This window comes from Furipterus horrens, unplaced genomic scaffold (assembly GCF_987537825.1).
Source record: "Furipterus horrens unplaced genomic scaffold, mFurHor1.1.pri manual_scaffold_3, whole genome shotgun sequence".
Taxonomy (NCBI): Eukaryota; Metazoa; Chordata; class Mammalia; order Chiroptera; family Furipteridae; genus Furipterus; species Furipterus horrens.
This window is the reverse complement of record NW_028327173.1, coordinates 122918422-122944777: the sequence shown is the minus strand read 5'-3', so window position 1 is coordinate 122944777 and position 26356 is coordinate 122918422. Positions and strand designations below refer to the sequence as shown.

Here is a 26356-nt window from a genome sequence, read left to right as displayed (position 1 = left end):
TCATATTTTGCAAATGGCAGTATTTCATCTTTTCTTATGACTTAGTAGTATTTCATAGTATATATGCACAACATCTTCTTTATCTAATTATCTATTGAAGGTACTTGTCTAGTTGAGAATAGCCATTGTAACAGGTGTAAGGTGGTATCTCATTGTAATTTTGATTTGCATTTCCCTAATAGCTAGTGAAGTTCATATATCTGTTGGCCATTTGTATCTCTGCTTGGAAAAGGTGTCTGTTTAGGTCCTCAAACCATTTTTAATAGGATTGTTTGTTTGTTTGGTGTTGCATTGTATGAGTTCTTTATATATTTTGGAAATGAACACCTTTGTCAGAGCTGTTGTTTGCAAATGTCTCCCATTAGGTTGGTTGTTTTTAGTTTTGTTCTTGTATTCTTTTGCTGTGCAGAGGTTTTTCAGTTTGATATAGTCACATTCATTTATTTTTGCCTTTACTTCCCTTGCCTTTGGGGTCAAATTCATAAATCTTCTCTAAGACCAAGATCCATAAGTTTAGTTTGTATGTTTTCTTCTATATAATTTATTGTTTCAAATTTTATATTTAGGTTTCTGATCCATTTTGAATTAATTTTTGTACATGAAGACAAACTGTAATCTAGTTTTATTATTTTGCATGTAGCTTTCCAATTTTCCCAGCACCATTTATTGAAGAGGATTTCTTTTCTCCACTGTGTGTTTTTGGCTCCTTTGCCAAAAATTATTTGACCATACACATATGGCTTTACTTCTGGGCTCTTAATGGTTCCATTGGTCTGTGTGTTTGTTTTTCTGCCAATACCATGCTGTTTTGATTATTGTCACTCTGTAGTATAATCTGAAGTCAGGTAGTGTGATACCTCTGGCTTCATTTTTTCCCCCCTCAGGTTTGCTTTGGCTATTCAATGTCTTTTGTGGTTCCACACAAATCTTATGATTATTTTTGTTCTATTTCTTTTTTAAAAAATGATATTGGGATTTTGATGGGGATTGTAATAAACCTGTATATTGCTTTAGGTAATATGGCCATTTTAACTATATTGATTCTTCCAATCCATGAACACAAAAGGTCTTTCCATTCATTGCATCTTTTTTCAATCTCTTTGAATAAATTTTGTAGTTTTCAGTATATAGGTCCCCCATATCCTTTGTTAACTTTATTCCTAGGTATTTTACTTTTTTGTTGCAATTGCAAAAGGAATTATTGTTTCATTTTTCCCCTGAAATTTCATTGTTATCATATAAGAATGCAGTGGTTTTTTTGTACATTGATTTTGTACCTGGCAACTCTACTGTATTTTTTATTGTTTCTAACAGTTTTTCTGGAGGAGACTTTAGTGTTCTCTATATACAGAATCATGTCATTTGCAAAAAGTGACACTTTTTTTTCTTTATTCCCAATTTGGATGCCTTTTACTTCTTTCTCTTGCCTGATTGCTCTGGCTAGGACTTCTAGAACTATGTTAAATAAGAATGATGAGAGTAAGAGCTTTTTAAGGAGCTCAGAACAGGAGTAGAAGTGATATTTTATGAGAAGTTTTTATTTGGGCTTGGGATAAAACTGGGGTGTCCCTGTAGTCTTCTTGAGGTCTCTTGGACTATTCTCTGATTACCTGAAGTCAGGGTTCTAGAAGAGCATCAAGCTCTTTCTCAGGACTGGAGAATCTCAGGTTGGGCAGAGGTTAAATGTTTCAGTGGACCTTGATTCTGTATGAATGTGGAATATAGTCAGGGTCAGATTGGAGTCCTCAGAGTTGGTGTATAATAACTGTGGGGTAACTTTAATTTCTAAGACAAGGGCTGAGGAAAATAATTTGCCAGACTTCATATTTTTCTTAAGCCAATCTGAGTTTCTTTTTGTAAATTTTCATTGGAAACTTACTATCTCTTTTTAATTTTATTCATGCCTTTTATAATTTTGTTTTTCAGAGAGAAAACATTATATGACAAAACTTCAGAAGGATCAATAGAAAAAGCATTCTTATACATATACGTTTTCCAACAGAACGAGTTGGAGAAATATTCTGAAGCTGCATCAAGTACTTTCCAGATTGAACAAGAGGATATGTTAGAATGGGGAGCCTTAGAAGCAGAAAGTATGTTATTTAAATCTCAAGAAACTTCAGAAATTCGGCCAGCAGATGAATTAATTAAATCTTTGGAAGATAAACGGTCCACAGGTGATTCAAAAGCAGCCAAACACATGTCTTTAAAGGTAAAACACTTTATGTTGACAACAGAATTATGAGAGTTGAATATGTGCAGGTGTGAGAAAATGGCCTAGGCAAGGGCCAAAGAACGTTAGGCAGTTCACCCTGAAAAGAGGCCTCAGCTGTGCAAATTGTCCATTTGGGAAAATGGACTATCTGTTTTTGAAGACTTTAAGTCTCAAATCTAATCAGAGAAGAGACAGATTTTTAAGACTGGAAGAACGTCAGTGCTCTCAGAAATTCACGAAGTCTTCCCCTTACCATCCTGAGGGAATTGGAAACTGTAGCCCTGGGACCAGGACTGGTGTACTTTGTAGCATTTATAACTTTGCCCCTTTTAGGTTTATCCTAACCCTGAAGTGTTTTCCTATTGTGAGAATATTTCCCAGATTCATTTTATTGATGTACAATTTAAATAAGTGTTACCATATTTACATATGACCTTATTAGTGTTTACTTAGTACTGTTCTTTAATTTGTCACTTTTTGACTTAAATGAGTTTATTAAAGAATCGTCGGCAGCCGTCCGTCTTGAGAGACGATGGTGTAGCTTCTTAAGAGTCTATCTGCACCGCTGAGAATGGCTGTGCAGTCCGACTCGGGAGTGACATGGTATCTGTCTCCTTCCGTGTTGAATCGACATCTTGCGATGACGCTGAAGCTACAGAGCCTGGGCAGGGTAATATGGAGGGTCTGCTGTTGCCCATGCAGCAGACCCCCCCTCTCTTCGCAGCTGGAGGGTCCAAGGGAAAGACGGAGTCGATACAGCTTGGGTTCAGGTGCGCCGCAGGAGTTGCCGGTGTTGACTACAACGTCAAACCGCCTTAGGGACTCCGGCTCCGGATTTTCTGTCGGGGTTTACTCCCTTAGCCTTTCCCCTGAAGAGGTATGCCGCAAGGCAGCGGAGGTTTTTTGGAGTCAGAGTTTTCCTTCTCTGTTATTAAAGAATAGATACATTATTACTAGGATTTATAAAAAAGCCACTTTTCCCTGAAACACAACATGTTATTTTGATTATCACAAGGGATGTTCTCTCTGACTGATTCACATGGATACCACTTCTTGGGTAAATAAAATTCCTGGCCAATCCCTCTTTTTTTTTTTTTTTTTGGATCCTCCTCTCCCCACCAATAACCATGTTTCTACTATGCTTCCCCCAAGTCAATGGGCTGTTACCAAGCTCTTCAACTTTTGCCCAAAACTTCCAACTCTGAAACCTTGAATTTATCTGTTCCTTTTTTCTTTCACATATAATCAGCCTCCAAGGCCTAGATTCCTTCTAAACATTACTGCTTATAATTTTTTCTTCTCTTTTGCAGTTGCTCCCATCCTAGTCTGGGTCCTGGTGACCTTATGTCTGGATTAGTGCAGTTGCCTCCTGGTTCTTCTTTATTTTTCAAGCCCTTCTTTCTTAGTTTCATCCTGTAAGGCACTAGCATTTTAATCCTCTAAAAATAACAAGTAATAAGCAAGATCCACAGTAATAGCTGGGCAGAGAAAATTTCCCCCTGCTCTCAGGGAGGAGGGACTTGCCCTGTGACTGATGACCGATTCCGTCAGCAGTCATGCTGTCTTTCTCAAGCATGTGCTGCGGGTATGAAGTGAAGCCTGACAAGGCTATGTGAACCCCCTCATTGCTAACTCCTCCAGGTGAATCCTCTGTGTTAGGCTGACACTTTCTAAGTGTGAAGACCTCAGAGAGCATCTCTGAAGACTATGACATCTTGAAAAAGTGTTAGACTGGTGGGCACAGGTAGTGTTATCTATTCTTCTACCTGAAAATTGGGACTTTGGAAATAAAATGTGGGCATGAGAGGCAAATGGTTAGCTACTAAATGTGTCAAAGAATGCAATGGATTTTCTGGACAGTGGTTTAACTACCATAGCCTGTCAGGAATTTAAATCCCTTATTAGAAAAGTCCCCAAATGTTAATTCATTTGGCTTGTGTGGCTGCTATTAAATATTATTAAGAAGTTACTCAAATTATTCATTTTTTATAAAAAGAGGCAGTCCTTTCCTTAGATAACTAGACTTTATTGCACATTGACTATGTGTGAACCACTTTGCTAAGTGGTTTTCATGCATTATCTTACTTTTTCTAATAACAACCTTATTATTACCCTCATTTTATAGTTGGAAAAAACTGAATCATAAAGAACATAAATAACTTGCCCAAGTACAAACATCTAGTTAAGTTGTAGAGTCAGGACTTGAACTGAGGTTGTTTAATTCTGGAACCTTCACTCTTTACTACTTATTGGCATTGCCCTTTAATAACAACAATTAACAGGTGTCTGGTTAAGTACAAGAGCACACTCTTAGCAGCAAAAATGAAAAGATGGAATGTCCCTCATGAGAGTAGGAGGAATGGCTTGATGAGAGAGACTTGGAGAATGGATTAAGAGAGCTCTAAACTGAAAACAGAGGTGTTTCAAGGGGAGAAGAGTATGTATTATCAGACTTTATGGTTTATTGTTGTGGGATATTGTGGGGCACAGCAGAAAAGCCACAGAAGATAGCTTTGGAAGTGTTCCTATGACTCATCCCACCAAGTCTTCACCAAGTATCTTGCATGTATTGATTTATCTTAACAGCTCAAGAGCAGTTATTATTCATGAACTTTACCCTGTTTGGACATTTGAAGCCATGAAGTTAGTCTCTAACATCTCTGACACAGGAATGAGAGACAATAAACTCCAGCAAGCCTGGCCAGATTGGCAGACTGGGACAAGAAGATCACTTTTTTTTTAAGGATCTTTTTTTTGGCATAGCCCATAGCTAACAGAACTAGCACAGAGGTATGATAAAGGAGCAATGCAGGACTTTTACTGCTCGCAAAGGTCTCATTCAGCTACAAAGTAGAGAATTTGATCAACCTGTACTTTATTGACCATTTCTACTCTTGCAAGCTCATTAGTAAAATAGAGGTTATTAAGACTCTAGTCTAAGTCATGACCAACAAAAAGAGTAAAAATTAGATAGTGGAGATTCTGTGAAGAAATGACTGACACAAGAGCCCATGAGAGGATTGTTGAGCATTTTAGGATGAAAAATGTCAAAAATCTGTAAAAAAGACTGTATATATGTATCTTGAGATTCTAAATGGAAGGAAGTTTAAGAGATGCAGGGTGTCCTAAGATCTCCCAAATTCTCACGAAATAATTAGGAGTTCTCTATTGCACTCAGTTTTTAAAATATATAAAAGATGAAAGAAGAAATACATATCCATAGACAAACATAAAAGTGGCATGTGGCTATAACAATTATATCAAGAAGGCTAAGCTCCGGAATGGGTTGAGGCCTGTGAATAATACTGAAATTAAAAAAGTATGTTTTGTGTTAGTTTTGGTGCAAACAGAGAAAAAAGGAAGGATAACCCTGTCACTTTGGATAAATAGTGTGATGACAACATATGACAGAGCTGCCTTAATTTATTTTTGGAAAAAAGGTGAGGTTTTAAATAAACACAAATATGACAAAGAGAAAAGGAAGCTGGAAAATCTGTACTTTGCTTTTCTTAAATTTGACAAGGAGAATGATCTTTAGTTTAGAAAGCAGAGAAAAGGAATTGATAAAAGAAACCTGAAGCCCAAGATTGTTAAAGATTCTAAGAGTTAACTTAGCTACCCGAGCCTGGTGGCTTAGATACATAGGTTCAAGCCTGCTGAGGCCCTGTCAGCAGCGGCTTTGAGGAGCTGCTGCAGTGGGAGATGTAGGTGTTAGATGCCTGGAGACTGACAATGGCAAACCTGAGTTTCATTTTTTTAAGGGTCAGGGTTGTGGTTTCTGTATCGAATGATTAATCTAAGACAAAATTCTGGAATGGTTAAATGCATCATTAAAAGAATTGTGTTTGAACCCTTATAAGGGAAGCAGTAATCACTTGGAACCAGTGTAGCTTCCCTAAGGGACAAGCCATGGAAGACTAACCTTATTTCTTTTCCTAGAATTACTAGACTGAGCATCAGAAAAGTGTTAGACTTGAAATTCAAGACAACAGTATCATGGTGGAGAGCCTGGTATACAAGAAAACTCAGAACACGCACATTAGTTGTTGTTATTATCCTCTGGATTTCAGCCATCCATTTATGAAAGCCTCCCGATTGCAGTTTTGTAGACAAGACTGTAGTCAGGTGAACTGCTAGGTGGATAGGTGGATTTGTATTCAGTTATGCAAAGGATGCACTCTTCACCATGAAAACCCCTGTGGTCTGCTCTATGGCTGTGTCCAATTCATCCTATCTGCTAATAATTTGGAAGAGATTATGGAAAATTTACTGATTGGATTTGCAGGTAACATTCAAAATGTGACTGGTAAGATTTGGTTAGTCAGATCTCAGGTGAAATTTAATGGGGATAAATGTATATATAGTTCTGCCTTTGGGTCCACAAACGAAATGCATAGATATGGGATGATAGGACTTAGAGCAAATGTGAAAAAGGCTTCAGGGTTTTAAGCTATAATTTAGTGACTGGGAAACAAATACAATCATAGTTTGCATTGATTGACAAATACTATATAAAAGGATCATCTTTTTTTTTTTTTATTTTGGTCGATCTGATCACATCTGTGTTCAGATATGGGTATACAATTCCAGGAGGAACACTGACACGTTGGAGACGAAAGAGAACATTCCAGGTGACAAAGCACAGGTTTTCAAACCTATGGCATGTAAGGTAGAGCTGAAGGCACTGGGGATGTTTGCTGGGGGTGGGAGTGGAGGATGCAGGTCCAGAGGAGTCAACTGCATTCAAATATTTCACTGTCTGTCAAAAGGAAGAGAGTTAGATTGTGAGGTTTGAATTGAGACTAGTGGATAAGTGTTGTTAGGTTCTGTAACAAACAAGCAAAAATTCTAACAATCAGAAGAGTTTCAGAGTTCCCAGTCCTCTGTTCCTGATGATGTTCAAGCCAGAATGAATAACCATTTGGTGGAGAAACTGTAGAGGGAATTTAAACATTAACTGGATGGTGAGATGGAATGATCTGTACTCTGAGCTTTCCTTATTTGTCATCACTTTCTTACTCAAGAAATTGCAACAGCTCTCTCCTTACTGTAGCACTGAGCCCAAACTGGTTGCCTCATTTATTAAAAGCTCCCTTTTTTTCTGGTCTCCTTATACTTATCCAGCCACATCTCTCTGCTTTCTCCAAGGAAAGCCACCCTACTTTCTTTCTTAAATCTAATTTTAAAAAATACAGAATAAACCATGAAGAAAAATATTTTTAGGTGAACTATCACCATGAATTCTACAAATTTTCTAGGAAATATAGGAAGATAATACACCTAATACCTATAATGATTAAAATGCAATTATTTAAGAGATAGACATGCATTTGTTTTTTTCAAGTAGTCAAAATAGGAAAGAGTACAACGGTAAGGAAGTACAAATTAATAAACATTGCTCAAAATAGGTATATAAAGCACTAAAGTTCATTTGCCTTGTGCTGGCAACCACCAGTCATGTCAAACTTTAAGAGACTAAGCATAAGTCCTAGTATAAATACCAACCCAGAAGAGTAGGCCTATGGAGGAAAAAATAATATATTTCTTCTTTAATAGTTTTAAGGCAATTAAAATATTATAAATAAATATGGCATTAATATTTTTATTGCTCTGAAGGTATATATGTAAATATTTAGGGAGTTAGAGGAATATATCAACTCAATTTTAGGATTTATATTTTGTCATAAAATATACATAGAAATTAGGAGTTTAAATATGAGATGGACCATTAAATATGAAAGATCTAATTCTCATTAACAAGTTTTCTTAACAGCCTACTTTTATATTTTTTAAAGGTGAAATCATCAGAATTGTTGCAAATCAGAGGAAAAGGAGTTAAGCCAACACTAAAAGTTAAATTAAGAATTCCACGACAAAGGAAGTCTACAAAACCCCGGCAGGATCAAAAACTATTAAAACAAAAGTAACTGAAATTTTCAAACTTTACTGTCTGAAGAGAAGTTATTTAGTTGCACTGATACCTGAAAATGCATTTTTAAATTGAATGTTTTTGAAATGTGTATATGAGATTTAAATTAAACCTTGTCACAGAAGAGTTGGTGGCAAGTAGCACAGTTAGGACATGTATGCTTTTACTCCATATTTTTATTTCTACTTTTGATCAAGGTACTTGGTTTGATAACATAACAATAGCTATAACAAAAATAGCTCTTTGCGAGACTAAAGAAAGTAAATGTTAACCGGTTAGATTTAATTTCTTTCAGTCTATGTAATGCTTATTTTAGATTAACTGCTTATTATATTAGTTAATTTTGTTTTTGTAAAATAAAATAAATGACAACCCAACACAGAATTTCCATAGGCCAATAGAATTTGTTATTTAGATAACTTTTTTATCCTCTACTATTATGTCATGCTTTATTCCCCCCACCACATTTTTAATGGACTTTCTTATTATACCAGGACGTAACCACAATTTATATAATAGTGTGTAAATGCAGTTTAGATTTATGGGTTTATCTTTTGCCATTCACCATGTTGAAACAGATTTTCTCCTTATTTCAGCACTGGATTTTTATGGGTTGGTTTATTCTAGATTCTTCTTCATTTAACTGTTTATGGGGGCTTAAAGAAGCTTTAATTATTAGCTTTTGTTGTGGCTTAGGGCGCTGAAAGGTGTGCTGGACATGGAAGACAACCTTTTTATGGCCAGCCTGAACTTTGTAAATGGATATTACTCACAATTTAGTAGCTGGGAATGGACTCATGGGAAAAGAATTCCAAAGTTTATGAAAGAGTCAAATTGGCATTTAAGTGACCCTGTACATGCCATTGCTTATCTGCATTGCTTTAAGCTCATTTAGTTAGCAAGATTATGTATTAAAACAAATAGTGACAGCAGACAACAAGTATTTTACCTTCAATAAATAGTTACTGTCAGATTATCAATGAAGCAGAAACTTCTTGATTTTTTTCCCCTAAAAAACCTTACATTTAGTGCATTAAGCAAAGTAGCATGGCCACACACAGAGCCAGAGTCTTTTCTTTTTTATGTCTTAGTGTTTCAAAGAATGACAAATAGTCCTGTTTAAGGAGACCATGCTATGAAAACACACAGCCTTTCTTGAGCATGCCAAAAATATTTGTAGATCTTTTGGATATATATAGTACTGTGTTAATTCATTAAAACTAAAATCAGAAATTTCCCTTAGAAATAATGAGATGCAGAAGAAAAGAATTCTGATATTAAAAAACTTCTGCAATAAAAGAGAATTCTAGAAAAATGTTTCTGAACATCTTTTATTCCTTGCCTCTATTTTCTTAATCTTAAAAAAAATTTTTTTACCTAACTTTTTTCACCTGTGAATAGCCCCTAAATTAAAATCTTTTCTTGGAAATTGAGCCCTCTTTTGAAAATATAGTGTTGTTTAGCTCCGTAACCAAGGGATATTCACTTACAAATCTATGTTATTAGAGTATAACGCGAATGTAGGAATTCAGATTGGCTGTGTTGCTTTGTTAAGGAAAAAAAAATGTAATGTAATCTCAAGTGCATTCCACTAGCCAGGACTTGTCCCAGACAGAATGATGATGTAGATGAGTTTGACATCAGAGCTCACCTTTCCCCCTCACCCCCCCTTTTTTTTTCCAGTTCTTTCTTGGGATCCCTACTTCCTGGACACCCATTTTCACTCCTCCAGTTAGGTCTCTTTGTCTCAGGCATTGTCAAATGCTTTAGGTTTTCCTCTCTTTATCCTCCTCCACTTGAACATGCACAAGTTTCATGTTCTGTTCTTTTTGGGCCCTGTGCTATTTTAGAAATGACACAAACTGCTCTCTGTTAGTGATTCAGTAATGCCTAGCAACAGGTTAGGTGCTGTGCAGTAGAAGTTAATAACTATAGCAATACAAATAAAACAAGCACTGTCATCAATTACTAAGGCAGAAGTTAGGGATTTTTATTCTCATTTTACAGATCTTCAGAGAAGTTAGTGATACAGTTTGCAAGTGTTAGAGCTGAGATTCTGATCCAGGCACTGCCAACGCCAAAGATTATATTCTTTATATTATGCTACTTTATATTATGTAAAGCAATTGCTGGGCAGACCTGCATTAACCTATTAGATAATTGGTCAGAATGGGCAGCATGAGAACAGGGCAGTGTATGAAAACATATATTTATAAAAAAGGAAAATCATTAAATTTTGCAGAAAAGTTTGTCTTGGGGATGTTGTTTTAAGGATGTTTAGACGTCGACAAAAGGAGAGGCAGCATTCTATTCATCACTGAAGGAAATGACAGGTCTTGCCGATCCTGTGAATTGTCCTGGAGCCTGATAATAATAGCAAACATCTGCCATGTGAGAGACGCTGTTTTCGATGCATTCACTCCTTCCCTCTTTAAAGTAATTTTATCCAGGATGTGCTAATGTTGTTATTCCCAATTTACTGAGATGTAAAGAAATCAATCGATTTGCTTATGATCATGGGGTAATTTTAAACAGGATTTGAGCAAAGGCAGTCTGACTCCATTGCACTCTACCCTGTTAACCACTAGGTTAGAAGCGGGGCCAGATGTCAGGAGCCTTGAGACTTAGAGAGAGGAAGTTAGGTGAATGCAGCAAGTGACAAAGAACCATCATTCTGGGTAAAGGAATATTTAAAGATCAATGTGATAGAATTTCACAGGAGATATCGGAGAGGGGAAGAGAAAGAGGGTGCACTGCTCAGCCCGACTGGCGTTAGACTGTCGCTAATGCAGGTTGAGGTGCTGAGGACCTTGACTAAGTTGGAAGTGAGGAGGGGAGAGGAGCACACTTGAGCAACCCTGTGCAGGGGAGAAGCTCTGGCTTTCATCAGATATGCAGGTGAGGGAAAGAGGAGTCAAAGGTGGGTCCAATGTTTTATATCTTGATGTTGAGGAATCTGGGTGAGGTGGTGATACTGGAGATAAGATTTGGGAGCTCTCAGCACAGAGGAAATAACTGAGACACTGATGCTGATCTTTTCAACGCAGAAAAAAATGTTTGACCTTAGAAGCCACACCCAGTTTAGGAGATGGAGAAAGAAGAGCCAGTGACCAACTGAAATTGTGATTAATTTGAGAGGCAGATGTAGAGCTGAGATAGTGCAGACTTTAAAAAGTTCTCAGAGGGAGGAAGAGCAATTTCAAGAAGGCTCACCAATATTTTCATCTGTAGCTTCATAGAGATCACAGTCTAAATATCTAAAGTTTGTTTGATTTCATGAGAAGGTCATCACTTGGTTAATGTAAGAGTATAACTTAAGCAGGGTGGTTGGGATAGAGTAGTACTAGATAAGGGCTGTTTCCAACTCAGGGGTCAGTAAGAGGCAATAATAGGAAAAAAATCGGCTTATAGTCAGCAGCATTGAGTTTGTATCCTAGTAGCCACTCACTAATTTTGTGACTTATACAAAATAAGCATGTTCCGATATAAGGATAATAATACCTTCTATATAGGTTCATTGTAGATAGAATATGTGTAAATCACAGAGCACAGAGTCTGGCACATGGTAGGTGCTCAACAAGTATTGGTTCATTAGGTGGCAAGTGAAGCTGGGGATTAAGATAGGCAAGTTTCCGCAGAGTATAAAGGAGGTACCGCATGAACTTAGACCTAGGGTTCTGTTGATGCTAGTTAATGGATAATGTACTTCTTCAGGGTATTAGCATTTGGACAGAGTTGCAAAAGAGTAATGCATGATGGCTGGATATGGTATCACCATCTGAGTTACAGAATTCAAGAGAAAAGAGGTTTGGGGTGGGATGATAATGAGTTTGCTTTTAGATCTGTTGATTCTGAGGTATCTGTAAGACATAGGTTGACATCAGCAGGCAGTTGGATATATGACTTTGAGGATCTGGTCAATGGCCTGCGATTGTGATGTTAACTTTGTTATAAATCATTATTATAATTTTAAATTTCATCTCCTACATTTAGGCATCTTTTTCAGAACCCGAACTAAACTGTCAGTGTAAATGTATTTTATATCAAAAGACCACACAATGGTAAAGGAAAGCCACTTTATTTGTTGCAGAATACCACAAGACCACTCCACTTCTACCCTGCACGATCTGTGCTCCACTGTCCCAGACCGGGTACTGCCTGTCGACTTGCACCTGGCTTCTCGGGTATATCATACAGCTGACAAGAAAGGCCACGATACTCTACTCAGAATATTTGGAAAGTCCTTCTTAGATGATCACTCCACAGATGAAGAGCAAAGAGATAGGTAAGAGTTCTACTGGGACTTTTGTTTTAAACTAGACTTAAACTGGCAAAGAAATCATGCATTTGAGGTTTAGATTGGAAGACTTGATTTTGTTCTTGGACACTAGAGAGGAGCAGTTTTCATTCTTTTTCATTTCTTCCCAGTACATACATGCAGTCTAGTCAGTATCTTCATTTCCTGCCATCATTAACACGAACCATGCCCTATCATAAGGTAACTTTAGTTTAGTGGTTGATGGTTCCCAAAGAGTGTCACATACATTGTCTCATTTGTTCTTCTTAACAACTCTGGAGTACAGATGTGAAGACTGAGGCTCATAAAAGTCATGTCACTTCACCAGACTGACCCAACTAAGAAAATCACAGATTTGGGATCTGAAGCCAGTCTTAGATTTCACTGTCACTGGGCACACCTGAGTGCAGAGATCATGTACAAAAGTCATTGTCTGTGCTGTCTCTTCCATTTCTTCTTGTGTCCTACTTTCTTTTGAATCTGAGTATTCTTTGGCGAAGAGTAAAAAAGAGAGAAGAAAAGGGAAGAGGGCCAACATTTGTTTGGCCATAATCATACCTCTACTGTGTTCTGCATTTTTCCTGTTCACATTTTCAACTATAAGTGAGAAGTCATAATTTCCATTTTATTCATGAGAAACTTGGGCTCCGTAACATCAGGATTCTTGCCCAAGTTCTTATCTCTGATTAATGATTAGAATCCAGATGTGTCTAACTTAGTTTTTCTAAAGCTTTTTTCATTATCAACCCCTTAAAGAGACTTTCTAGACTTTTTTTCCTAATAGCCCTTCCTTACTAAATTTTAATACCCCAGATATACTGTACATCTGTTTATGGTCCTGTATAGTTGTGTTCTATACACATTAAGAGGAAGCCTCTATTACCCCCCACCCACACAAGGCACTAATTTTCACCCCTTCGGGGTGATGTCACCTGCCTATCAAGAGTGCATGCTTTTCAGTGGATATGCTAGGAATCATCTCCTACACATTTTAAGAATATTAAATATTAACAAGTTTAAATAGAAATGTTTTTGATATTATATTTTAACTATTTTAGATTTGTAGAATAATATTCTAAAATATCACTTCTAATTACAATATCACAAAATTATTCGTAACTTATCCACTCTTTTCATGGTATATTCTGAGTCCACAGTCATAAACTTGACTTCTAGTAAAAATTGTAACACTTAACTGCCCTATTTCATGGTTTAAAATCATCTGGTTTTTTTGTTTAGTAATCACAGTCAGATTCAATTTAGGTTCCCAGATGAAGGTCATTCTCATGTATATTTTATATTTAGGCAAAGATATTTTTTAATGACTTGTTATTTATAACGTCATACATCTAAGCCTTTTAGTTTTTATTTATCAAGTCAATGCTTTCTAAATTTTTGAAAAAAATTATATGCAAAGAATTTTGGAAGTTTCAAAACTTCTCCAGTATCTTTGGAATCTCTATTGAAAGCCTAAAGCTGAGAATAAAAAATAAAGACATAAACATAATCTAGTAGTCATGAAACTACTATTTCGTGCCATTTCCACCATTAGTTTGCAAGCAAAAGATCATTTTGGGGAGTTACAGCTTCTATTAGTCATGCAAAGTGTTAAAAAAATACTGGTTTCTTTCTAATTGTAAAATTATTTTCTTCAAGTAGGTCTCACTTTCTTTTTTTAAGAGTGTCAATAAATGTTCTATTTGATGATGATAATTTAATTCTCGGCAAATCGTTCCTAAGTACCAAATAAGAAGTTCATTTAAGTACTGAATATCTAATTCTCTGGCATCCAACTCTTGAGGATTACCTTGCTAAACATAGCTTAACCTTTCAAAATATAGCTGCCTGATGAACCTACAAGTTCAGAATAATGTACACTTTTTTTCTAAACTAGTAAGTGTTCTTAAGAAAGGTAATTGTAAACAGAAAATTAATGCCCTTTTATGTGGTGGCTTTTTGGGTTTTCTGTGCAATAAATTGTTAACAACAAAGCATAATAACACTTGCGTTGCACAGTTTTCATGCTTTCCTAATTCTGCATCTAGTGATTATTATTTGTGGCAAACACCATGGATATTTGAATGAAAGAGCATGGGTACATACTTAAGTTTATTTAAAAAATAGCAATGTATTATTCAAACTTAAGTTTATTTTGCTAAGCAGCAATTCTTATGAGAACTATAAAATGCTCTATATTGTTCATATTTTTGCTTTTAAAATGTCTGTATTCTATAGAGAACTTTATAGACATTTAGTTAGAATCCTTGGCATGAAATTTTAGATTTGGGGTTTCAAAATAAGGGAAACTACTAAAAATATTTAAACACCTAGGTTAATGTTACACATTGGTGAACAGCCTTCTGAACATCTCTTGTATGTGCATGTGCTTAAACCATGTGTGGCATTCTACAGAAGGATCTTTTTCACTCAAGGTTATGTGTGAATATATAAATTATTTCCTATTATTCACTAACTTAACCAAGCAGTGATGTAAGAAAATTCCTAGCTGTGGAGTTAATTAATACACTTTTATTTTCAAAATTTTGATGTGTATTGCTGGACTTCTTTCCAGAAAAATTATACCAACTCATACACCTACCAACAATTGATTACACTGTTCATTTCCTTTCATACTGTCAAACTACTAATTGACGATCTTCTTTATTTTTTCTAATCTGATGAAAAAAATTATTATTTTTTTAAATTCTATTCCAGTAAGGGTGAACACATTTTTAGATGTCTCTTGGCTAGTTCTTTCTCCTTTTGAGAATTACCAATTTATATTCTGTTGAGCTGTCCGTTCGTCTTTTTTGTATTGATAAGTGGTCTTTTTATACTGAAGGTTTTAATTTCTTGTTATACATTATAGACTTTTTTACTTTGCTGTTTGCTTCTCAGGATGTTTATGGTTTATTTATGCATATAGAAGTTTTAACTTTTATATAGTAAAAATTAACAATTGTTTATGTGTTCTAGTCTTGATATTCTTTGAAAGCTTTTCTACATTTAAATTTAAATATATTCTCATATTCATCTACTGATTTTATGGCTTTCTTCTTAAAAATTAAGTATTTGATCCATTTATTATTAATTTCATAAGAAGAATAGGCATTACAATTTTCCCAAATGACTAGCCAATTGCATAATAATATTTATTTAATAAATGCACTTTTTCTCACTAGTTCGTAATGCCAGCTTTGTAGACCTTAAATTATAATATGTTATTGAGTCTATTTATGGACTTACATTCTATGTCACTGACTAGTCTCTGTAAAATTGCCTCTGTGTTTTTTAGACCCACCATTAATAAAGAGAGTTAGCAAAAATGCTGTCCTACAAAAATTGGCTAACCTTCTGAAATCAGGTACCCCTTCTAGCCAGCTTTCTGGTGGTAAGCAGTGCTGGCTCTATAGATCAGCAGATCTAGCTTTAACTCAGGTTTGAATTATACTGGAAATTCCTACTCATATTTTTAAAAATGTGGACAAAACTCAAGGTGGATCAAAGACAAATGTAAGCTGTGACACCATAAAAGTCCTAGAGGAAAACATAAGCAGGAAAATTTCAGAATCCCATGTAGCAATATTTTCACCAATCTATCTCCTAGGGCAAGGGAAATAAAGGAAATAATAAACAAATGGGACTATGTCAAACTAAAGAGTTTCTGCTCAGCAAAAGAAAACATCAGCAAGATGAAAAGGGAACCAACTATATGGAAAAATATATTTGCCAATGATACCTCAGACAAGGGATTGATCTCCAAAATATATAAGGAACTTATACATCTCAACACCAAGAAGACAGACAACTCAATTAAAAAATGGGCAAAGGACCCAAACAAACACTTCTACAAGGAGGACATACAGAGGGTCCATAGGCATATGAAAGAATGCTCAACATCACTAGTCATCAGAGAGCTGCAAATAAAAACCACAATGAGATATCACCTCACACCTGTCAGAATGGCCATCATCAACAAATCAACAAACAAGTGCTGGGGAGAATGTGGAGTAAAGGGAATCCTAGTGCACTGCTGGTGGGAATGCAGACTGGTGCAGCCACGATGGAAAACAGTATGGAATTACCTCAAAAAACTAAAAATGAAACTGCCTTTTGAACCAGTAATTCCATTGCTAGGATCATACAGGAAGAATCCTGAACCACCAATTCAAGAAAACTTATGTACCCCTATGTTCATTGCAGCACTATTTACAATAGCCAAGTGCTGGAAACAGCCTAATTGTCTGTCTGTAGAAGAGTGGATCAAAAAACTGTGGTACATTTACGCAATGGAATATTATGCAGCAGAAAGAACAAAGGAACTCCTACCATTGGCAACATGAACTGAACTAGAGAGAATTATTCTTAGTGAAATAAGCCAGGCAACAAAGGACAAATACCATATAATATCATCTAATACAGGAAACTAATGAACAACTCAAACAAATGAGCAAAATTGAACCAGTGGCATGTAAACAAGAAACAGAGTATCAGTTACCAGGGGGGTAGGAGGGAGGGAGAGAAGGGGGTAAATAGGGGAAAGGTTTAGTAAAGGGGCTAGTATAAATAACCCATGGACATGTACAACAAGGTGGTGATTGACTGTGGGAGAAGGGGTGGGCTGGGTGGGGGGAGCAATGGAGGAAAAAGTGGGACACTGTAATAGAAAAACAATAAATAAATCAAAAAAAGTTTTTAAGTGTGACAAACTGCTAGTACTATACATTAAAACAACAGCTAAGGAACAACATAAACAAATGAACTAAGTAGACTAAGGAACAGAATAAGAGTTATTAGGGGGGAGGGGGGAGGGAGAGAAGGGGGATAAGTAAGGGAAGGGTTTAAAGAACCTGCATAAAAGACTCATGGACACAGACAACGGGGAGGGATATGATTGAGGGAGAAGGGGTGGGCTGGGTGGGGGGGAGCAATGGGGGGAAAATGGGACAACTGTAATAGGAAAACAAAATAAAAATTCTGTATAGAAAAAGAAATACAAGTAGCTATTGAAAATGCAAAGGAACATGTTAAAGATAATGCTCAGAAGCACAAAAACAAAAGCTTTATAATATTTTAATGATAAATGCAAACCATTTCATTTTCTTAAAAGAAGTGGAAATCAAACTTTTATAAGAAGAGATTATTCTTAAACAATATGATATACACTGCTTAAAAACAAAAGTATTTTTGAAGATATATTGAGACATAATGCGAAGAAAAGAAAATGAAAAGAAAGTACAGTTGAGAACATTCATATGCATATGAGAACTAACAACATATTAAGTACACATCAATATCTTGGTAAAAACCTTAGAAGTTTTTGTGATGCATTTTTATCAATTATTATTGACATATTAATTATATCATATTTCATATGTCAATTAATTTATAATAAAAAAGAGAAACTAGCAGACATGAATTGAAACAAAATGCAAAGCGTTCTACATTAAAAGTTTTTCTAAGTTTCAAAAAAACAACAACAGCAACTACAACAGTTTTGGAAAACTAAAGTTTAAGTGTCAGAATTCAGTGTTTAATTTCATTTATTAATTTGATACAAAATAATAAATATACAATATTTTAGCAAATATGAAAAAATATGCAAGAAAATTCAAAGAAGAAAAACAATTACTTAAAATCTTTTTTTTTTAATCTTGATATCACACCTTAAATATATGATTCCAGACTTTCTATATGCAAATAAATCATGTTTATTTGGGATATATTTTGTAACTTGATTTTTTTTCAGTTTTTTCTGGGTGTTTATTTTTTAATCATATTTTATTGATCATGCTATTACAGTTGTCCCAATTTTTCCCCCTTTACCCCCCTCCACCCAGCACCTCCCACTCCCTCAGCCAATCCCCACAACATCGTTCATATCCATAGGTCATACATGTAAGTTCTTTGGCTACTCCACTTCCTATGCGGTAGTTTACATCCCCATGGCTATTCTGTAAGTACCTATCTGTACTTCTTAATGGCCTTACCTTTTCACTCATTTCCCCATACCTCCCTTCCATATGGTAACCATCAAAACGCTCTCTGTATCCATGGTTCTTATTTTTAAAACTTACTACATTGTGATTATCTTTCCATGCCAAGAAATACAGATCTGAATAGTTACTTAAATCGATCAGCAAATATTTTGTGTGTACTTGCTATGTGGCAGGCATAGAGGTAGGCACCAGGGAAACATCTACAAACAAGAGAAACATAATCTCTGCCCTCAGCAAACTTGGAGACAAACAGTGAAGAAAGGTAGTGAATTAATTATTGTAAACCTGACAGTTAATATGAAGATGGGCAGGGTGCTGTGGAAACATGGAAGAAGAGTCCCTCATTATCTTGAGGGGTTTGAGGAAATAATACTTAAATTGAAATCTGAGAAATGAATAGAAGATAGCTAGGAGGAGGGGAAAGAATGTATTTTAGGTCGTTGCTACTTAGAAGTATAGTTTATAGTCTAACAGCACATAATCTGGAAGCACCAACATCACCTGGGAACTTGTTATAAATGCAGATGATTCTTATGTACATTGGAATTTGAAAGTGCCTGCTGTGGACAATTGGAACTCAACTGAAAATTGGAAGGAAGTACAGTATTAAAGAACAGGAGGAGAAGTAATGAAATTGAGGCTGGAGAGGAGGCAAGAGGCTGATTATGTAGCATTTTATAAATGCCCTGTATGTACTTGTTAGGACATGTGTGTGCGAGGACTTGAGGGGGAGATTCTTATTCACAGTATACTGGGAAGCCATTGATAGTGCTTTTTTTTTTTTTTTTTTTTTTTAAGAATGACATGGTTAAATTTGCTTTAAGATATCACAGACCTCATCTTGACTTTTAAGTAGCAGTTTGCACAGTTGCATATTCTCTTCTTACACATTTACTCCTTGACCTTTGATACCACATTCTCTCTTGTTCTCTTCCTGCCTCCCTGGCCATGCCTTCTCAAGTCTCCCTTGCTGGTATATCGTCTCTTGACTTCAAAACATTGGAGTGCCCAGGGCTTATCCTAGAACCTCTTTTCTACCCTACCACACTCTCAAACTGATCTCTTATCCTGCACCATAGCTTTAAATACCATTTATATCTTAATGATTATCATTTACTAAGATAAAGGCATAAGGATGTTTATTGTCCTTATAAGAACGAAAAATTAGAAACAACATTAGTATTCATCAAAGGAAGACTTTTTGTGGTGCATCCAGTGATGGGATGGATTGCAGTATGATAAAGATGTGGTAAAGCTGTTGATGCTGGAAAGAAGTAGAACTGAATATATAAATTGATATGTGATTATATAAAACAATTTTGTGTTGAAGGAAATTAAAGAAACTGTTCATTGTGGTTCTGTTTTCATGGTAGATTGTACAATTCATAAAAAGTGAAACTGTTCTTTGTCTTTTTTCTTGCTTTATTTATATGGTATATGTTTGCTTTTCCTTTTGTTTATTTATTTATTTGGGAGTGTTGTGATTTTTAGTCAAGTTGGTGTCCTGATTAGAATAAGAGCAGTGAGAAAATTATATTTTAAAAACCTTGAGTTAATACTACATCATTATGATATGGCTTTACATTGATTGTATATAGAGAAAAAATCACATTGGAATTAAAGCAATAACCACATGCAGTCTTTAATAAAAAGCTATTTTGGTTAGATGATGGTTGATATTGCTACATGCAAGTCAGTCACTGCTTTGAAGGATAAGCTTTGAATATTTTCATGCATTAAAAACAATTCTCCTACTGGCCCACATCAGCTAGATGAAGCCTTCAGTAATCTCCACTCAGGTCATTTGCAGTCATTGTGCCGGGTCTTCTGATACATCTGACTGAACATCTGTTTTATTTGTACAAGAACAATGTCACTTTGAGTGACCACAATCCTGACCAAGACCACCTATGGAGGATTTAATCAAAGGTGTCAGATCAGAGTTAAATGGAAATACGGAAGAACTGATCCTTGCCCTGTTCATGCCAACTGAATATTATGACGCCTGGTGTTTACCAAAAGCAATGAAGGGAGCAGTAAGTCAGGAACGTGTATTGATTGAAACTGTATGCACAAGAACTAATCAGGAAAACCTAGAAATTGTCAGTCAGAATTTGGACAAGACCTTGAAAAGGACATTAAGTCAGATACATGCTTTTTATCTGTAATCTTTCTTATTCATGTCCCTTACAGATTGTTTGGACTTGAATATTGTTTAAGTCAATCAGAATTTTTTAAGTAGTAGATTGGACCACTCCTTGTTAATTTATTGTCATATCAGACATACTTGGTATTGTTTTTATCATCTTATTTTGTATTTTCTTTCTCTTTTTTGCTTCTTTGCTATTTCCTATAATGACATATTTGGCAACATTTGTCTGTGTGTTTTTTGTTTGTATTATTATCTGATATGTAATGTTTTAAGATAGAAATCTGAAGCCAGCCTGTTTTTACTTGCATGTAATTTGTTTCTCCTCCATTCCTAGTTGCTTATAGGGGTTAAAATTTTGCCTCAAATTAAATAATATCACTAGCATATGTTTGGGAGTGTATTGCTTTTTAATTAATATTTCTTGATACACAGAAAGCTGTTTTGATATGCAAATGCAGCTCTTCAGTTTAGGACTTTTTCTGTTTTATTTTGAATAGTGTTTCCAATCTATTTCGTGCATTTCTTCAGGAATATCAATTAGCCACATATTGGATCTTCATTATCTGTCCTCGACAGTTATCATCTCTCAAACCTTTGTTCCATTTTCTGAGTTGCAAATTTTAAATATTCCTTCTAACTACCATTTTAATACTGCTATAGCATTTTTCTATTTTTTCTTAATTCTTCAACCTGTTAAGAAAACTAAGTCTTTTTTTTTTTAAGATGATTTTTTTAACAAGGTTACTTTATTTTATTTTTTTATTATTCTATTTTATTTTATTTATCTGTTTTTAGAGAGAGGGGAAAGGATAAAGAGAGGGAGAGAGACATCAATGTGCAGTTGCCTCTCATGCACCTCCAACTGGGGACCTGGCGTGCAACCCAGTCATGTGCCCTGACTGGGAATCGAACCAGCGACACTTGGTTCACAGGCAGACGCTCAATCCACTGAGCCACAGCAGCCAGGCATAAAACTAAGTCTTTCAACTTATCTGAACTTATCTGTTACCTGTTTTGTGACAGCATTTTAAAAATTTCCTGGACAAAACAAATCTTTCTTTTTAATTTCTGTAATATAATACACCTTTTTTCAAAATATGTTTTTTATATGACTTTTTGAATGATATATTTCTTTCTTATACTTTTCAGACTCTCCATAGAACTGATATTTGATTTTTGTATACTCATCTTTGAATGAAGGTAGGGCATTTCTGGCTGCCCAAAGTTAATATTATTGGATAGACTTAAGTGGCATTTCTTGAATGTTCATCTTGGAGGCATTAGAATACTACTTGTTTTTTTTAAGTATATTTTATTGATTATGCTGTTACAGTTGTCCCAGTTTTTTTCCCTTTGTCCCACTCTGCCCACTATCCACTTTCTCTCTAGCAATTCCCCGCCTTAGTTCATTTTCATAGGTCATGCATATAAGCTCTTTGACTTCACCCTTTCCTATATTATTCTTAACTTCTCCATGTCTGTTTTGTTCCTACCAATTATGCTTCTCTCTCCCAGGTGATAACCCTCCAAAGGGTCTCCATACCTATACCTACAATTCTGTTCCTGTTCTGGTTGTTTGCTTAGTTTGTTTTTGTTTTTTTTTAGATTCAATTGTTGATAGATGCAAGTTTGTTGTCATTTTAATCTTCATAATTCTGATCTTTCTTTTCTTAAGTAAGTCCTGTTAACATTCTATATAATAAGGGCTTGGTGATGATGATCTCCTTCAGCTTTACATTGTCTGGGAAGTAGTTTATCTGCCCTTCCATTCTAAATTATAGCTTTGCTGCCTAGAGTAATCTTGGTTGTAAGGTCCTTGCTTTTCATCACTTTGAATACTTCTTACCAGTCCCTTCTTGTCTGCAAAGTTTCTTTTGAGAAATTAGCTGATAGTCTTATGGGAATTCCTTTATAGGTAACTCTCTTCTTTTGCTGCTTTTAAGATTCTCTCTTTATCTTGAGCTGTTGGCAATTTAATTATGATGTGTCTTGGTGTGGTCCTCTTTGGGTCCAATTTGTCTGGGACTCGCCTAGACTTGTATGTCTATTTCCTTTGCCAAATTATGAAAGTTTTTCATTATTTTTTTCAACTAAGTTTTCAATTTTTTGTTCTTCCTCTTCTCTTTATGGCACCCCTATGATTCAGATGTTGGCATTTTTGGAGATATGCTAGAATCTTCTTATACTACCCTCATTTTTTTTTTTTTTTTTTTTTTTTTGATTCTTGTTTCTTCTTTCTGTTCTGGGTGAATGTTTATTCCTTCCTTTTATTCCAAATCATTGATTTGAATCACAGATTCCTTCCATTCACTGTTGCTTCTCTTTATATTTTTCTTTTTTCACTTTGTATAAACTTCACTTTGTCTTTTATTCTGTGGCCACACTCAATCATTTTTCTGAGCATCCTTATCACCAGTGCTTTGAGCTTTGTATTTGATAGGTTGGCTATCTCCATTTCATTTAGTTCTTTTTCTGGGGTATTGTTCTGTTCTTTCATCTGGACCATATTTCTATGCCTTCTTAATTTGGCAGCCTCCCTGTGTTTATTTCTATGTATTGGGTAGACCTGCTTTGTCTCCTTGTCTTGGTAGTGTGGCCTAATGTAGTAGGTGTCCTGTAGGGTCCAGGGGCACAGCCTCCCTTATCACCAAAGCTGGGTACTCAGGTGCACCCTTTGTGTGGGATGAGTACACCCTCCTCTTGTAGTTGAGCCTTGGTTGTTGTTGGTAGATCAATGGGAAGGATTTATCCAGGCCGGTCAGCTGCAAGAACTGGCTGTGAGCACTGACCACCAACCTGCACCCTCTGTGGAGGATCAGCTGTGCAGGGGTAGGATAGTGGTTCTCTGACTTGGTCTGTAGCTGTTCCCTGGTAGTGAAGATCAAGTGTTTTTCCCGGGGCACCCTGCCTGAGCTATAAAGCTACCTGAGATGGCTACTATTATACTTGTGCTGGGCTTGGAGATTCCCAGGTGAAGTGAAGCTGTGACTATAAGCTGGTTGCTGGTAGTGCTGGACCTGGGGCTCACTGAAGCCAGCTGCCGATTGTTTGATAGGATTTAGGAAGGTGTGAAGCAGGAGCCCAGACCCAGCCATTCATTTGGAAAAGCAGCTTGGGTAGGCCCATAAGTTGAGTGGGGCAGAGTCTCTGGGGATCTCCTAGGTGGGTCACAGTGTTAGCAAGGTTGATGGAGTCTCAGTTGTGGCACCAGCTTGCTGGCTTGGGGTGGGGGTGAGATTTAGGAAAGAGACAATGGCTTCTGCTCACCTTGATGCCAGACACTGCAGTTTCTCCCTGTATGCCACTGATACCCCTCAAGTTGCTACCTCAGTGCTGGAGCCCAGAGGGAGTGAGTCTGAGTAGGTGAATCCATGTGTGGGTTCTTTAAGATGAACTGGTTGGGGATCTTGCAGCTTCTTTCACCAGTTCAATCCCTGCTGGTTTTTGCAGTCAGAAATTGTGGGACTTATCTTCCTGGCACTAAAACCCTGGGTTGGGGGGGCCTGGTTTGGAGCTGGGACTCCTCCCTCCCAAGATATCCCTCCTGAATTTTTATCACCTCACGTGGTTGAGAGACCAGTCCTTTCCGTGTCTGCGCCCCTCCTACCCATCTCGACGGATGTGTTTTCTTTAATTCCGTAGTCAGATTTCCACTCAACTTCGTTTCTGACAGTTCTGGCTGATGGTTGTTCTATATTTTAGTTGTAATTTTGAGGTGGTTGTGCGAATAGGTGAGCCATGTCTGCCTATGATGCCATCTTGACAGGAATCCCCTAGAATACTACTTTATAACCTTAAGTAGGAGAAGCAGAAGATGCAGGTTTATATTACTAATTTAGTCATTCGGAATCCTGGAAGTTGTTGGCAATAATGTGGGGTGGGATCTGAAAATGTTGTCTCTACAATTTTTCTCTGTGATTGTTAAAATTATTGTAGTAGAGGCTGACCTTTACTATTGGTTTTTCTATATGATAAAGATTATGTTGGGCTTTTTATCTGTGCATGCAGGTATATATATATATATATATATATATATATGCACACATCTTGTAAAAATGACATTAAAGATGTTTTGATAGTTTATATTCCTTTGGGGATATTATTTTAAAATGGAAAGGCAGGAACTTGGGTAATTATTTTGACTCACTGTCTCTACTATTTACAATTTACATATCAACTATATAAAGTATGCTTCCATTCAAAAGATATTAACTGAACCATACAAATTGGTTAGTAATATTTTAAAAAGAAAAAAGAGAAGTGTCTATTAGAAAATCATTGAGGTATATTCATTATGTAATTTAGTTTTAACCACAACTCTATGTAGCAGATAAAATCATTCCATTTCCCAAGTAAAGAATTTGCAGTTCAGAGATTAAGTGTCTAGTCCATATATAGAGAGCCGGCAAAAGCCAGGACCCAGGTCTCCGTGACTTTAAGTATGGTCCATTATATCCCACTGTTTTGTGAACTTGTGAATACCCTCACTTCTCTCTCTCTCTCTCTCTCTCTCTCTCTCTCTCTCTCTCTCTCTCTCTCTCTCTCTTTTTCTCTTTATGCTTCATCTGAATACTTGTTCTCATCTTTTTTTCAGAACCAACACTGGTATGAGCTAGGAAGAGCCTAAAGGGCTCTAGTTAAATAATCTGAGATAATCATATTTTACTCACTGTTGCTGTTTTGTATTTGATCCATTGTGACCAATTTTAGAAGCAGAGTTTCTGCTTATAATAGGATAGGCGTTCTATCTTAAATTACTTTTTTCTTCTTAGAATTTGAAATCTTGTTTCTGAGTTCTAGGCCAGGGCTGGGGTCTTGATAACTATGGGAGCCTTCCCTGGTGTTCATTACTTAATTACTGGAAGCTTTCATGAAATACTGCCTGGTTTTGTATTCCCATCACTTGTTGCCCCTCACTGGACTGTGATATTGTCCCATGCTAGGCCTTTCTGATGCCACTCCTGGTGCATCATCTGTGGTCTGTTGTCCTGCGTTTGGAATGCTGTGTTCTGTCTTCTACTCTACATTTCCTTCCAACGTGGCTACCTGGTGCTGGCTTTCCCCCACCACCCCATTTCCTGCATTGTCCTGCCATTCCTCAGTGGTCAGGTCCAGTCCTATCCTGCCCCCTACCCTACCCCTTACTGGCCTTGTTCCTTGCTGCTCAATCCAGACAATGACCCAAGATACCATGGCAAAACATGTAAGACTTAATTCTTGTTTGTGGTCCAGCTAGTGGTATGTGTCACAGAAGCGCATGTATCAGGGCCATAAGTGATCTTAGCCTTCCCCTAGCCTAAACTTCTCATGCTTACAGATGAGGAAACTGAGACAATATTCTGTATCCCCAAACAGAATTGGTGGCAGATTTAGACTATAATTAACAGCACCCTGAATTTGATTTCTATTATATCCATTTTCAAACAATAGCTCCTACCTAAGTAAGTCTTATACACATTAAAAAAAAATACAGATTGGAATGACAAAAAGTCATTCCAGTATGGGCTATCAGTGTTTGATAATATATTAGATTAGTGTATTTTGGGTATTTTTATATGGAAATACCAAAAAATAAAAATAAAAATAAAGGAATTAGACATTTATCTGATTTTATAACTGCCAATATGTAAAAGCCGGAATCCTTTTAAAACACAGCAATATTATTCCACCAGATGTCACTGTTTGCATGTAGCAGTGAAATTACAATGATTAAAAAATACCCCCAATCATATTTTGTAAAAATAAATTATATAGTTATACAATT

General features: G+C 36.2%; 1 protein-coding gene across 1 annotated transcript in view; it reads left to right on the top strand.

Annotated features, from left to right (window-relative positions):
- The window catches only part of TTC6 (tetratricopeptide repeat domain 6), a 218113-nt gene that overhangs the window by 78678 nt on the left and 113079 nt on the right, over positions 1–26356 (top strand). Inside the window, exons 4-6 of the mRNA XM_090270118.1 lie at positions 2003–2212; positions 8011–8138; positions 12235–12429. Coding sequence (XP_090126244.1) covers positions 2003–2212; positions 8011–8138; positions 12235–12429 — 533 coding nt within the window. The remainder of the gene's footprint in view (positions 1–2002; positions 2213–8010; positions 8139–12234; positions 12430–26356) is intronic.